The sequence below is a fragment of the Chanos chanos genome, chromosome 4 (assembly GCF_902362185.1).
Source record: "Chanos chanos chromosome 4, fChaCha1.1, whole genome shotgun sequence".
Classification (NCBI taxonomy): domain Eukaryota; kingdom Metazoa; phylum Chordata; class Actinopteri; order Gonorynchiformes; family Chanidae; genus Chanos; species Chanos chanos.
The window spans coordinates 6,399,478-6,414,602 of NC_044498.1; the positions used below are offsets into that span (position 1 = coordinate 6,399,478).

Here is a 15,125-nt window from a genome sequence, read left to right on the forward strand (position 1 = left end):
GCTCATTTTGCATGATGCTGTTATACTTCCATGGAAGATTTGTTAGACTGTATTGCCTAAGTTCATTTTGGGAAATCGTGTATGCCTTATATGTTTCTATTCTTGAGTCAATGTGATCTTTTCACCATGTACTGGAATTTCTTTCTACGATTTCTAAAATTTTCCACCATCATTCTACCCCCTCTCTGACTTCCAGTAAATTCCCTCCCCAATTTCCCCATAATTTCCTCCAGATTTTTCCATTCACTCCACATCCGCCTCCTCCTCATCTGCGCCAGGTGAGAACTCTTTCTCGGGCAATAGTCCATACTCGTTCAGGAAGGTTTCAACGTCGGTGGCGAAAAACTCTTCGCTGAGATGCTGCGTTACGGCCAAGAAGTTGCCCAGCAGCTCCCCGGACTTGTACACCAGTAATGCAGGCAGCACATCATCCGAGAAACGGTCTCCTGCCCCTGTGGCGGCTGCACTGATCTTGCAGAACTTCACGCTTGGGTACTCGGTGGCCAAGCAGTCCAGGCAGTTGTTAAGGGCCTCGCAGCCTTTGATTCCGTCCTTATAGATGTGCACCACCACCACGGTGAGGCGGTGCTCCTTCTCGATGACCTCCAGAAAGGCTTCGCCGCTATCTAGCTCGTAGACGCCCTCAAATTTCGGCCCAAAGCTGAGGCGTTCGTGCATTTCCTGCATGCACTGCTTACGGTATCGACGCAGACACTTCTCGTCATCTTCCTTAATCAGCTCGTACTCCTGCGCGCTCATCTAAGCAAGAAAGAAACACAGAGAGTTAGCTTAAGAAAAGGGGATTTGGCACGATGAACCTCTAGACCTTATGATGTGAAAACAGCCAAATAGAAATTAAACACTTACTTTGACGAGGTCACAAGCATTACCAGTGTCAAGTGATTGCCTGTGTCTTCTTGGATGATACAATAACCAATGTAATAAATACTTACATGTGTTTGTGCATGTGCAAGAGACAGTGTGGGAAGAGATTGAGAGAGTGAGAGAAATAGGAGTGGGACAGGTTACCTTGCGGTTGAGCCCACCCTTAGCGTCATCTTTAGGTTTGTGAGGGGAGGACATCTGTCTCAGCAGCTCTCTCTTGTTGGGAGGCAAAGACTCTTGGTCCATACTTTCCAGCTTAAACTTTCTCCAGTCATTGATGACACCCTTTGGTCCTGAAGATGGTTTGGAAATGAATGGATGGTTTGGATGAATGAATGAATGTGTCGTTAAATAGGTTTGTCTGACTGTCAGACAAAGGTGACCTTGTCAATTATTGTGCCCGGTCTGCCTGACGCAGTTTGACAAGGAAGATCTACTTCTAGATAAGTTACAGTTCTGTGTCTCGGCATCTGATATTCCTCGAAACTAGTCCCGAAGATTTTTTTCCCCTTACTCCACAATATTATACTGATTTTCGCCTAGCAGTTTATAACCGATAAGACGACCACAGTCTTTGAGATGAAAATGAGAAGGAGTCCAGGACCAGATTTGTGAGTCCTATCCTTCGTTTTTCAATTTTTTTTTGAGGACCTGAACTCACGTGGAGCCACGTCTGACAGTGAGTTAAGAGTTTGACTAGCGCTAATGCGTGTTTTCCACTGAGCTCTGATACTAAATGAGTTTCCTGATCTGAGATCTGAGATCTGAGACTGTTTATAAAAGGAAGAGTTGCAGAAGGCCCTTAAGATATCGTCGTAGTCACAGGTGGATTAGGCCCAAAGAAAAAAAACCTTAAGCCTGCCACGTCACCGAGCTCAGGTTGTGTAATAGCAATCAGCCAAAGTAGCTTAGCGTGTCTGTCACGCTGTCAAGGCGGCAAGGCACTGAATATCACGAGATTTCTCAATCCATCCTTCTCTTGTCTGCCTATCTCCTGTTCTCCCTAATGCTTTATCGGCTCCTTACTTCCTTTACGTAGTCGTAGATCTATATTTTAGTGGCCTTTTTGAAATTTTGGGCAGAGAGATTTTCTTAACAGAAAGTTTGCTCACAAGCTGAGTAAATTAAAAAAAAAAAAAGAAAAAAAAAGCTACTCAGCACCATGCTTTAAATGTTTAGATTGGGCGGCCAGTTTTTTTTAGGGCCCTAAACAGGAGTTTGTTATTAATTTAAACGAACATTAAAGACTATGCTTTGTGTCGCTGAATTGGGAACAATGGAGTAATATATAACATAAGAACAGTTAAATTCATGGACCAAAATATCCTCTCACCTGTACTTTGGGTGACATTAGTACATACATCTCGTAACATACATGCAGACAGATTAGAGAGACAGAAGAAAAGGGACAGTGGGGATTTCCTGCTCACCTGTGTGGGTAACAGTCACCTCTTCCTCATCCACTGTATTGCCTGACATCCTGGAGAGTTACCTGAGCAACTAGTGAAGCAAAAAATGATGGAAAAGAAAGTATTTGAAACAAGAGGAAATAATTAATAATCGTTCAGCAACTGATGTGCTCTCATAGACACCACTCTTAGTTCTCGGTTAGGATAAAATCCATGTGGAAAATTGCATTCACAAGTCCTTAGAGAGAGATGTCATATGTGTATTTTATTGTAGTGAAAAAAAAGGTGTTCAGCCACAGACAAAGTCAATGGCCGCTGTTTTTTTTTCTTATTTTTCCTTCTATTCTGTATGCTTTCCAACCCTACAGATTACACGTAACCTTGGAGTGAGCACACCAAGTTAAAGTTATACGTCAAGGTCTTGGCTCATTCCACCAAGCATTATATAATACCTTACAACTAAACAACAACAACAACAACAAAAAAAACAGGATACGTTCTGTCATTGTCCTGTGCTGTTTGCTTGGCTCTGGTCCTTGTCTCTCAGAATGTATTAGGTTAATGAGGTATTAGGAGATTATTTATTGATTGGATTTGTAAGTTTGGTTAGTCCAGGTGGCGGAATTCCTGTGGTGTCCACACTGTTGCCTTTTGACATCATTATTCTAAGAAACAGGAAATGATGTCACATCATGATTTCTGGTGGATTGAAGCCTCAGTCCTTTCTGTGCATCCCTGCGATGACTTAAAATACAGGTACAAGCTAAATTCTTTGTTGTACAGAACCGCCACAGAGCTGAATCAGATTGGTTCCCCTACAAGTAAAAACAGGCTTAGAGAATGTGATCAGTAACCTAAGCCTGCCAAAAATGTATCTCCTCTAATCTTTTTGGAGTGAAGTGCAGCTTTTGAAACAATGCACGTGAACAATGCACCACTCGGCAGTGCGACTGGCTCCTACTTATTGCAGTGGATCTCTGATTGGCTGGGCACTGTACGGTTAAAGATCATCCCCAGATTATGAGGAGAAGGTGAAAGGCAGCAAAAGTACAAACCAGAACTGGACCGATGCAGTTTAGGGAAGTCTGATTCATTGTCTTAAAAACTGGGCTGATCTGGTTAATACAGCTTTTATTTGATCTCATAAATACTGGTGACGGCAGCTGAACCTTTTCTGTTGTTTCCCATTTTCTTTTCCACTATAAACGTTCCTCTTTTCTTTATAGACTTCTACTAGTTAAAATCATCTGTGAATATGGTGCCATGTTCGACAGCAATACTGCAGAGACACATTCCTGTAACAACTGAATGATTATGACGATGTTCTCAATACACTCATCGATTTCTCTGTAAAATATGTTGAGTTTGTCTGAATTCATTGTGTAGGCTCCGTGTGCTCCATGGAATTCATCTTGAGATTCTGTTACTGTTAGCGGTTTAATGCCAGAATAGACCCCAGTTGAGGATCTCGGAAACACTGGCCCACAACATACACCAAAAATTTAAAAGGACAGACAATCTTCACTTTCTTCTCTTTTAGGGAAACCTTTTTCTATGATTTCAAAGAGTTTTTGAATTCAGCTGTAACCCTCACACCTCATGTTTTACAGACTTCAAACAAAAAAGTCACTAGCCTTAACTCACATAGAGGAAGGCACTAACGTATTTGAAATATCTTGACAGTACATATGTAAAAATGTAGAACTCTTTGCTACATTATCTCAATCTCAACCTCCTGCTGGCGGCCTCAGAATTACCAAAGGTCTGGGACTGGGCCAAAGTGACTCTACCTTTCATTAGATCTCTGGCTGTTGCTTTACTGTGTGTGAGACAACATTGAAACTAATGTAAGATACGGCCTAGGCACTGTTAGTCCTGAACATTGTATCAGATCAGAGGGTTTAAAGTACCATTAATTCCAATGACCTCAAAAGCTTCACACACACCCATACACACACACGCACACACACACACACACACACGCACATACACACACATATACACACACATTCAGTCACCATGATCCTGGCACGATGGGTGCTTTGATAGACGTCGATCAACCATTAGGACTTAGATCTAAAGTTTTCACGTGTCTTGCCAAAAGGTCAGATGTTCTTGGCAAATGGTATGCCATGAATCCAGATAGCTGACTAATTAGAATATGGGTCTTAACAAGCAAGTGGAAATGACTCATAGAGACAGAACAGAATATAGGCTAATGTATTTCAGATCTTTAATATGTATTTTCATAATATATTGTAAAAGTACTTTCTTTTTATGTAATTTTAATTTTGTTCTTTGAGTTCTAGAACATGAAAATGTGCCTGAAAACCACAAATGATTCCAGCAAAAATACAACGTTTGGCTCAACGTGTCAGAATCAGATTTTTCAACACATACTCATCCATGAGTGGCTTATACACTATGCTGCTCTGAGATTGTGAAATACAGTGGTATTTTAGACAGAGTAAAGCACGTTCCTGCATTGCACAAAGCCCTGTCACAATACCTATAGATTTGACTGCAGAGATAATTAGCCGTCTGCTCACCTGAGACGTTATTGAGAAGAGGGTAAGTCACTGAATCAAAACAATGACTGTCTTCTTCGGTCCCACCGAGCCAGGGACGGTGCTGGGATATGAAAACCTATACTACGTGTTTCCTCTTTAGGAAATAAAAGATTAATGGCATTCATAGAGATAGTGATACAAAGATGTTTTTGTAATAATTCACTTTATCACAAGAGCACCCGTAGGACAGCTGAGCCAATTACATCCGGAGGGTCCTGGGAAGGCGCTTTGAAAATATATTTTACAAAGCTGCAGGCTGCCTCATACTTTTAGAAGTTACGTTACAGTGAAGTTAAAGTTGCCTGTGACAAGTGGCTCACTCAGACTTGTCAAATCAACCACATTTTTAGGGTGTGAGTTGTGGGGGCGGAATCAAGAGGAGAGACAGAATTCTTTGTATATTTGCTGACCTATAAAATGAATTACCCACACCTCACCGTGACGCATCATGACGGTCAGAAAGGAAAAGTCAAAGCGTTGTTTTACATCATTAGCTTTGCCACAAGAGAAAGTAATGACTGACAAACGATAAAACAATTTCAGTTTTGTTTAACTGCTGCCAGGGTACTAGAAAGTGTAATGAAATGCTCAAGTGGGCTCTGTATGGTGGAACTACACCCCAACGCTACATCCAACAGCAGGGATGAAATCGTTCAGGCCTAGATCCCACAGTCTGCATAGCCAGACCCCGGCAGTCCACCACAGCAAATCAAATTATATCCTACTCGTTAAATTTCCTCATTAATGTATGCAAAACCAGTGCGAACAGGTGACCGCCCACCATCAAAGCCATTCAAGCCGAGATGCTTGTCTCTTACCTGCGTGTAGTGTATTAGTAAATAAATCCTAAGTACGGGACACTGCAGGATGGCTGAAAAGTCAGTTTCTCCTCATGAGCCTGTATCTTTGTGAGAGTCTGGTGAGGTGGATGGATGGAGGGATGAAAAGTGTTTTCTGGTGTATGGGCAGGGCCTTAGGGAGCTTTCTAAGAGTGGGGGATGCTGTAGTACAGCCATGGTTCACACAGAAATAGCCTGGTGTTCCTAAGAGGATTTAAGTACAGGAATTAAAGACCTGCAGTAAGTTACAGCATTCAGCAGCCCATGTGTGTGTGTGGGGGGGGGGGTGGGGGGTGGGTGTGATTGAGAGAGCTAGAGTGAAACAGAGAGAAAGAGAAAGAGAGAGAGAGAGAGAGAGAGAGAGAGAGAGATGGACAGGTAGAGGTGAGCAGGTGGAACAAGTGGGGGAACAGAAAAGAGGAGGGGTGAGAGAGAGAGAGAGAGAGAGAGGGAGAGAGAGAGAGAGAGAGAGAGAGAGAGAGAGAGAGAGAGAGAGCGAGAGAGAGAGAGAGAGAATGCTCCTTATTTCGTGTAAATCCAAAACCAGGGAACCAGGGAAGATCTCAGCACATAACATGTCACATGTCACTGTAAAAATAATTCCAACAGAATGGAGCAGTTCCTGTAAGTATGCACTGATTATATAAAGTGTATCTGGTTTTATGGCATGTTTTTTTTTTTTAAAAAACAAAACTCTGTTTACAGTTTGACTGAGAATAGCCTGGACTTTTGACAGAAATTTTACAGATAAAGTTCCACATCTTGCAGTGACAAGCTCATTATCCCCCCTTGTTTGGTCTATTTGTTCGTTTGTTTAGGAGAAAGTTCATTCCTCACAGACTTCAGAACCAGATTGTAAATCACCGGCCTCTCTCTAGCGCTTAGTCAGGGTTTTTTTTTTCTTTTTTTTAATGGTGCCAAACATTTCATGTCCTTCTGAGAGGAAGTCAACCCTAAACACACTGCCTGGTCTGTAATCTTTAAAAAAAAATGAAAGGGATGCATTCAGAGCACAGCCACCATGCTAATATTTATATTATACGGAGAGCTTATCAAAGGGAAGTTCTTTCACCTCGCCCCCTGCCCCCCCCCCCGTGTTGCATCAGAAGGAAATAAAGTTCATCAGATGTCTTCTGCTTTATGATCTCACGCTTGCTTGGCACTTTCTTTGTTCTCAGATTCTATGGCAGCTTATCAGAGCAATCTGAACCAGCCTCAGAGAGAGAGATAGCGCTGATGAGAGAGGCCGAAGATGGAGGATAGAGAAGAGCGGAGAATGATTCTGTATCTCAACGTCAGGATCAGTCAGATGACGCCAAAGAACCATCAGAGAAAGTTTCCCCACCTCCAATCATGGGTTTAGTCATTATTGATAAAAATGTATAAAGGATGCTAGATTAGCTCTGTTTTGACCTTTACCAAATTGGCAGAGAACCAGTTCCTTTCAGCGATGGCTGCTTTTGAGATAGTTTGGACCTGAAGTAAGGATGTAGTGATATCTGTAAAAATGTATATTACAACGTCATTTGGACCTGAAGTAAGGATGTAGTGATATCTGTAAAAATGTATATTACAACGTCATTTAATATTATAATAAATATTATATCCCTTGTGTGAGTGTTTGTAGGTAGGTCAGATAGTTTTGTTTGATTTTATAGTTTTTTGTATTATGATTTTTCTATTATTATTATTATTATTATTATTAATAATAATAGTGGTAGTAGTAATGGTAATATTAATAGTAGTAGCAGTAGTTATGTATTTATTTATCATCAAAAACATTCATTTACCACAACCTAGAAACTGCATTAATTTACTATGTCAACTGTGTCAACAGTGAATTTCCTAATAAATTGCTCTAACAAATCCACAGACAGCTGGGCGTGTCCACCACAGCCCCCTGAAAGCATCCCTTCCCCTACCACTAAACAGTCCCCTTCTAATATCTCCCCAGTCTCACCAAACCCCCCCCCAGGACCTACCCACCTTCAGAAAACACAGTGACAAAAACATCCCCAGCCGCCTATTTTTGCAAACAAACAAATAAATATGTAAATTACGAACCGGAATCTTTCGGCACCTTTCCACTTAAAGCTTACCTGGACTCCAGTTTCCTCTTTGAAATGTTTCAGCTCAGGTTCAGATTTCACCACAGCAAATACATGAGCTTAGTCAGGCACGCCAACAACTTCCTCCTCTGCCCCGATGCTCGCTCCTTTAACATACATATCCTGCTTGACCTTGGTGCTGCTTTTTACATAATGGATTTCAGACATTCATCAGCACTCTATTCTTTATATTAGCCCTGACTTTCCTCCGATATCACCAGCACTGCCCTTCCTCAGTTAAAATTATATCCCTCTGACAGATAGTGTCAATTAACTGTTATATTAATATCAGCATCTACATATCTGTCTTAGCCCTTTTCTCCATAGGTGTTTGCTAAGGCTCTCTGCTCGATCCCCTCCTATTCATCCTCTATAGAGTTCACTTTGGTCACATTATTCCCGTAACAAACTTTTTATTGCTGTCCTAGCGACATTCAGCTCTGTATCTCTATAATCAATCGGTGGCTGACATCTACTCCTACCTGCCTCTCTCTTAGAAATGAAATCCTTGGTTGAGACAGAGCCCCTTAAACTAAATTAGGACGAATAAGAAATAATTGTCTTGGGCCTTAAATCGCCCACCATATCCACTCGCAATTTCTCCCCCGGCACTGGTTTAACGTCCTCACACATACACGGCCTTGGTGCTATTTTGGACCCCATCGTCCATCTCATTCAAACCTTGTGCCAATCATTCGGCAAAGTAGGCTTTTTGAATCTCACATATACTACCTGTCACTGTTCATCTCTCTCTTGATGGACAGAGAGAGAGAGAGAGATGGACATCTCTCTCTTGATGGACTGTCAAAATATTCAAGTATGCATTCGTAACCTTCATCTGCTGCAACAGTGTTGGTCTTAGCACGGCTTATGTACCTCGACACAGCTTATCTGTCTTGCTCTGCTGCCTGTCTGCTGTGAAAACATTCAACCGACTTTCTGGTGCCAGTTTATCTGATAATGAGAGGAGTCTCACTGACTTTGTCAGAGTTGTGTTTTCGGAAGATACAGTAATATACCGACATTACGCTAAAACGAAAACTGTGAGGTTTATTTTATGTAAACTTGACGTAAATTACAGAACGGAAAACACTGACTGAGATGGGACGATTTAACCGTTAATATTTACTTTTTCTCCTGTTTGGAGAACAGGTTTGCTGTTCCGCTCAGTTTACACAACAGCCAATGTATAGATACATTTAGTATGGAAAAAGTAAATTTGAGGCGACAGGAGTCAGACAAGATTTCTCAGTGTTGGTTATGTATACAGTACATCTGAGCGGAGCACTTAGTAATGGTGTTCTTCTACTTATTGTAGGATGTTTAATCTTTTTGGGTGGAACAAATATAAATGTGGTTAGTGCCCTGAGAGATACTTTTGGACACGATTCTGTTTTTTAATTGGCTGCATTTGTCATGCCACCACAAATTAAACCCAGATGAGGATAAGAGGTTTTTAATGTGCTGTCTCCAGGCAGAATTTGTAAAAGAATTGCTGTGAATTGGGATTCATGCCACACAAAGCTTGCCCTCGCAGATATACTTAACGGCAGAACATGAAACACACCTCAGCCGAAACATACTGTAAATCTTTTGATGATGAACTAATTTACTTATACGACTAATTAATTCACTTATACAAAAAAGAAAAAAAATGCTCCAAACAGGTTTCAGTCTGCTATCTGACAGACAGAAAAAGTGCTTAATATTCTTCAGTCAGGAAAGAGGCCAACCTGTGAAGAAAGACAGAGTTCGTGGACATAGTAGGGCAGCACTAGAGTGTGCAATACTTTTATAATTCAGCAGTCATTCAAAATACTTTATGACTATCAGAATACACTGCCAGAGGAGAAACAAGATATTGATAACTTTTAATATTTACATCAGCAAAGTGATGTCAGAGTCGTTATCAAGGCAAAGAAAATCTTAGTGAGCAAAATGTTGTACCTTTAGTGATTCATAAGGTAGCACTGAATAGTTACTGTGTTACAGTAACAGTACAGGTTTGCTTGTAGGAGACAGGTGGTATCCTTTAGATGAACCTTATGTTGGGAAGGTTGAGAAATTCCCAGACTGTGGAATCTCTGGAGTTCTTGGAGGCATTGTGCTTCACACGAAAAGCAAACGCTAGGTAGAATTTCAAAGCTCCAAATGCCGTCTGCTCCAGATGAGGAATGTGCGGCGTGTCTGTTTCTTGAAGCACTTGATTATTCGAGACAAGCAAATTGCCTCAGGTTTAGGGAGTACTGTCACACCACAAGAAAGGTTTGAGATCAAGTCCACAAAATGTATCAGCAGACTGTTATGGTACTTGTTTTGTTTTTTTTTAAAACATTCAAATAATTAATTGGCTAATGAACAAAAGTGTAAATAAAGTTAAAGAATATCATGAAATGCAGATGTTTGAAAAAAAAAAAAAAGTTCAGTGCTTTTTCATTTCATAGGTGTATAGAATTATTTTTGCATGAATTCCGTTATGTGCTCTGTAACACATTTTGTATGTGGAGACTTTGCCTTTCAGACATATTTGTAATAAATTCTAACAAAAAATATAGAGATCATACTGCCCAGTTAAGAAAAAAAATGAAAGGGCATGTAGTAGGTCTGGACACACACAGAAGATCTCACAATTTCAATTTACAGACATTTCACACAGTCCTATGGTTCTTCCTCTTTTAATTGATCATTTAATCGAAGTGTTTTTTTTTCACAATCTCCCCTCAATTGTATGTGCAAGAAGAGTAAAGCAGAAAATAGAAATGTGTAATTCCAGTCACATGGTTAAAGATTCTTAATATGTTTTAGATTCTTTTTAGAGTTATTAACAGCTCTCTAGCTACCCCTTCCTTGTTTTAAAAAGGCATCAATGTAGTATCTGCTAAAGAAGCCGGAATGCTGACAGAAATCGAGTTACATCAGTTTCAGATAATTGCAGACTGTTACCATATCTTTGAAAGTTTCTACAAAAGCTGGTCTCTCGACAGTTACGAGCCTTTGTGAAAAGAAATAACCTTTGTGGAAGTTATTAAACAATGATTTCGCTAAGGGCTTTGATGCATCCACTCTTACATGCATCCATTGATTGCTAGGGACAGCGAGTTTAGATAAAGCTTCTGCGGTTTGAACTCAAAGTACTGGATGCCGACGCAGTTTGACGGGGCCTAGGTTAAACCCGGGGCGTCATGTAGTTTCAGACACCGAGCATTTCGCTCTGCTGTATATTCTGTATTAGGAAAACTGCTGGCATTCTGGCTTTGGAAAGCTCATTGGTTACCTGATAACATTACATTTTATTTGGTAAGTAGTCTTACAACTTTGTATATTACATTAGTTTGTTTCTTTTTCTATAAAAATATGGAAATATCAGCTACTTGTCATATTTATTTGAGTATATTAACTAGATAACTGAGGAGGATGATCGTGGAATAACTGACCAGCAAATGTTTGCTATAATACTATTCCAAGATGTTATCATGTATGCAAGAATGATCATTGAGACCTGCTCTTGCCCAAGCTTGAAGCATGCTTTGCTTTGGAAAAAGGGGCAGTATTATTCCTTGTACTGCAGGAGACAAGTAATCTTCATCTGTTGACTTCAGATTTTCCACAACATCCTTGCCAGCCTCTGGTGAGGTGCGTCAGTCTAGCTTGTCATTGGGGCTTGTTGAACAAAATTGTCAAACTGTCATCTTCACACCTGTTTTATGTATGCCTCCAACATCCTGTTAACCTGGAAAAGACTCAAAGAAGAAAGTTCCCTCTTTCTGTTGCAGTGGGTTTATTAGTTGACAATATTTCATCCTCAACTCCCATGGAGTGCCTCAAGGGCCAATTCTAGTCCCAGTTTTATTGTGTGTGTGTATATATATATATATATATATATATATATATATGCAGACAGGACACACATTTTATACTGATTGTACCAAAGTCTAAATAATCTGTTTATCAGTCTCTGTGATTCGAAAAAGTGAATGGCTGTTTTGTTACAGGCTCTTTTGCTTGACCTGTTGATATCAAATCAAGAATCAAAACATATCCATTCAAAGCTGGACCTTCTAATCTACAATATAACACTGGCTGAACTGGACTTTGGGGTTAGTTTTGAACCATCTCTACATTTGAAGTTGCTTACTAAGAGGCTTATTCAATCTTGTATTACCAGATGAGGAATTGTAGATGCTGGAATTGGGTCATTTTCGTCTCTTGCAGATATTAAGAAGATTTTAAGAAGATTCTTTCTTGGTAAATCACTTTTTACCTGCAAACTGTCCGGTCTAAAGTTGGTTTGGACCACTGCGGCTGAACTTTTGTACACTGACTTTAAGATATTATTTTTCACATTAAACATTGGCTGACCTCTGATGATAACACATAACAGAACTTGTAATACCTTACGCTGATGTCATTTGACACACAAAGATAATTTGACTATTACAGAGTCTAGACTTGGAAAAAAAGGAGACCTTGCCTTCTCTATTAGAGCCCTCAGGGCCTTGTCTTCTCAACAAGCTAAAAGTTGGCAAGAGAGTGTTTTCTTTAAAACCCTTTTGAAGATTCTTTTCTATGCATTAGCTTTTCATTTTTTATTTTGTTTTCTTTTTTTATGACATTATTATTATTATTATTATTATTATTATTATTATTATTTTTGTTGTTGTTGTTGTTGTTGTTGCTGTTGTTGTTGTAGTTGATTTGTTATTGATACTGTTCTTTTGCCATTCTTGTTGTCCTGATAACAGTAAAACACACACACACACACCACACTCACACGCACACACACACATACACACACATATACATATACACATGCAACTCCAAATGAGCCACATGCCTAATTTTATGGTATTATGACATAGTGCTGTAGGCAAGAGTATAAAAGGTTTTGTGGAAGACTTCTCACCTCAAGAAAGTCTAAATTTCTTTTACTGTGATGATTTTACTCTACTAGCATCAATATTGTCTTTGAAGCTGTTCACAGTGTGATGTCAGGCCTTTATTGGCTTAACAGCTTAAAGGATCCTATTTTAACATAGGGTGGAGAGAGTGCTTTGCATGTAATGGCTTTGCACAAGAGTCATTCAGTGCAAATAAATCACCTTGCCAAGAAGTTCTCAGAGCTAACAACCATATTAGGACTGAAATATAAGATTGACTCACATCCACAACACACTATTCTCATATTCTACTTCTGATGGGGTCGTTGTTATATATGTTCAATACTATATGTACTGTGTACAGTAGCTATACGTAAAGTATATGCTATTATTATATATGCTATAATTATGTACCTTATTCTATTTAGCAGAAAAGAACAAGCAGTAATTCTACTGTAATATATAATTAAATATGAATACATGTGTGTCCATGTGTGGGTGTGTACAGTAAAAAGTTACAAAAAATGAAATATTTAATAAATAAAGATGTGTGAGTAATAATATAAGCCACAATATACTCTGTGCAAACATAAGTGCATATAGAAGTTGATTGAGATTGGAGTTTCTCATCCCGTAGTTCACCATTAGAGGGCAGACACACTTTACCGTGAAGAAAAGCGTTATCCGTAGTCATCTTAAAGGGAAACTATACACAAATGCATTGGAAAGAGGATTAACCATGTTAATGAAACAGTGCTTGAGATCAATTACACTCCCTCCTGTATAATCCTCTCATTCCCTGTTCAAAAACTGTTAAATTACGCAGAATTCAAATCATCATACAGAGTAATACAGAGATCTTAATGACAGGAGGTAAGATGTGATCATTAGATCGCTTCCTACTGATAGAACAAGCCTAAGACAATTTGCGAGTGTGTGTGCGTAATTCCCCTTGATTTCTGCGTTTTCTGGAACAATGTTTCTAATGAATGGCAATCAGTTACGACATAAACCACTAAACATTTCATCATTTCCCCAGTGTTATTTCCATATATCTGCCCTGAGGTCTCTTCAAGATTAATAAATGAAAATGTTGGATTCTAACGCAATAATGTAAATTAGCAATTCCTTAACTACAAAGGACATGATGAAAGCAGTCTTTACTTGTCTTTTAAAATGAAAATCAACACTCATTACTGACTAATCCACATCAGTCGGCACTGGACTCGTTTGGACTGATACCAGATCAGTATTTGGTCTGGTCACCTGCTGGTATGAAGACTTTTCGACATACCAGGGCAGGTTGTTGTAAACCGTGATCCCCTTAAGTGATGTATTTAAGGTGAAGAAAGTATGTAAGTATGAGTAAGGCCGTGCAGCTTTTTTACGGGAAGTCAGACAACCTAACCTTAATCTGGAAGAGGAAATACAATGCATTTTCACAACTGACATACAACTGTCATTGCCTTCGTGGCGCTCATCTATGTTTGGCATGACAGCAATGCTATGGATGCTGAGAAGTCATATTAACTCAGATGAAACGCTTGTTAAAGTTGTGTCTAATTTGAATTCTTATTGTGTTTGTTTATAATAATCTCTATTCATCCAAATAATGGCTGAGATTGTCCTCTTTAGAAAAAGAAAGCAAAACAAAGTAGTTTTATAATTGGTTTTTTTTTTTTTCATTTGCTTAGACACAGTCCCCAATTTTGTAATCACAAACCAGCATCTCAATGCGTCACAACATAACATGCCTCCTCAAGACACTATTCCATTTCTAATTGTGCTTGGACAAAATGCAAGTGGTAAACCACATGTTGCAAAACACTATTGTCATTGTGCAGATGCAATTTTCATTAGCCATGACATGCTGGTCAAAAGAGACTGTACTTTTCTCTGTCAGCTACGTGCATTTCTCACTCAGAAAGCTGTTCGTTACATCTATCATTGTATGGAAAATACAATGCACAACAAGCACCGTGTCTGTACAAAAGAAAAAGTCGGTGTGAAAAGTGAGATTCCAGTGAGTCAATTCTCCAGTAAACTCCCCCACAACTGAAAAGCGAACGAACACACACGCTCTCAACCCCGTCTCACGAGTGTAAATTGTTACGGTAAGAGTAGTTTCACACGGGCGCATATGATGCTGAGGGTGAAAGTACACAGTGTTGATGAGAATGGAGTAAGACCCAGGAGTCTGACAGGGTAAAAACCTGGCCTTGCAGGAGGAATGGGGAGTCCAAATGTGTGTTGGTGCACCAAAGGTCCTTTGTCTGCTGAGTCCCTGCTTTAATACTTGACTGTACGCATGCCTTTCAATAGACAAAGTGTCGTTTGGCTTTTGGTAATGTAGTCAGGTTTGCCTTTGTTTCATTTTATCTCTGTATGGAAAATTGGTTTACATGAACACTGTGATGGAATGTGTTTTTCTCTTTTT

At 39.6% G+C, this 15,125-nt stretch overlaps 1 protein-coding gene across 1 annotated transcript; it reads right to left on the reverse strand.

Moving 5' to 3' along the window:
• Nucleotides 1-243: 243 nt before the first annotated feature.
• pdcb (phosducin b) lies at nucleotides 244-2,364 on the reverse strand. Its single transcript, XM_030770360.1, has 3 exons — nucleotides 2,316-2,364; nucleotides 1,030-1,178; nucleotides 244-759 (listed from the first exon to the last, which is right to left on the reverse strand). Exons 1-3 carry the CDS (start codon nucleotides 2,362-2,364, stop codon nucleotides 244-246), a joined length of 714 nt encoding a protein of 237 aa, XP_030626220.1.
• Nucleotides 2,365-15,125: the final 12,761 nt, after the last annotated feature.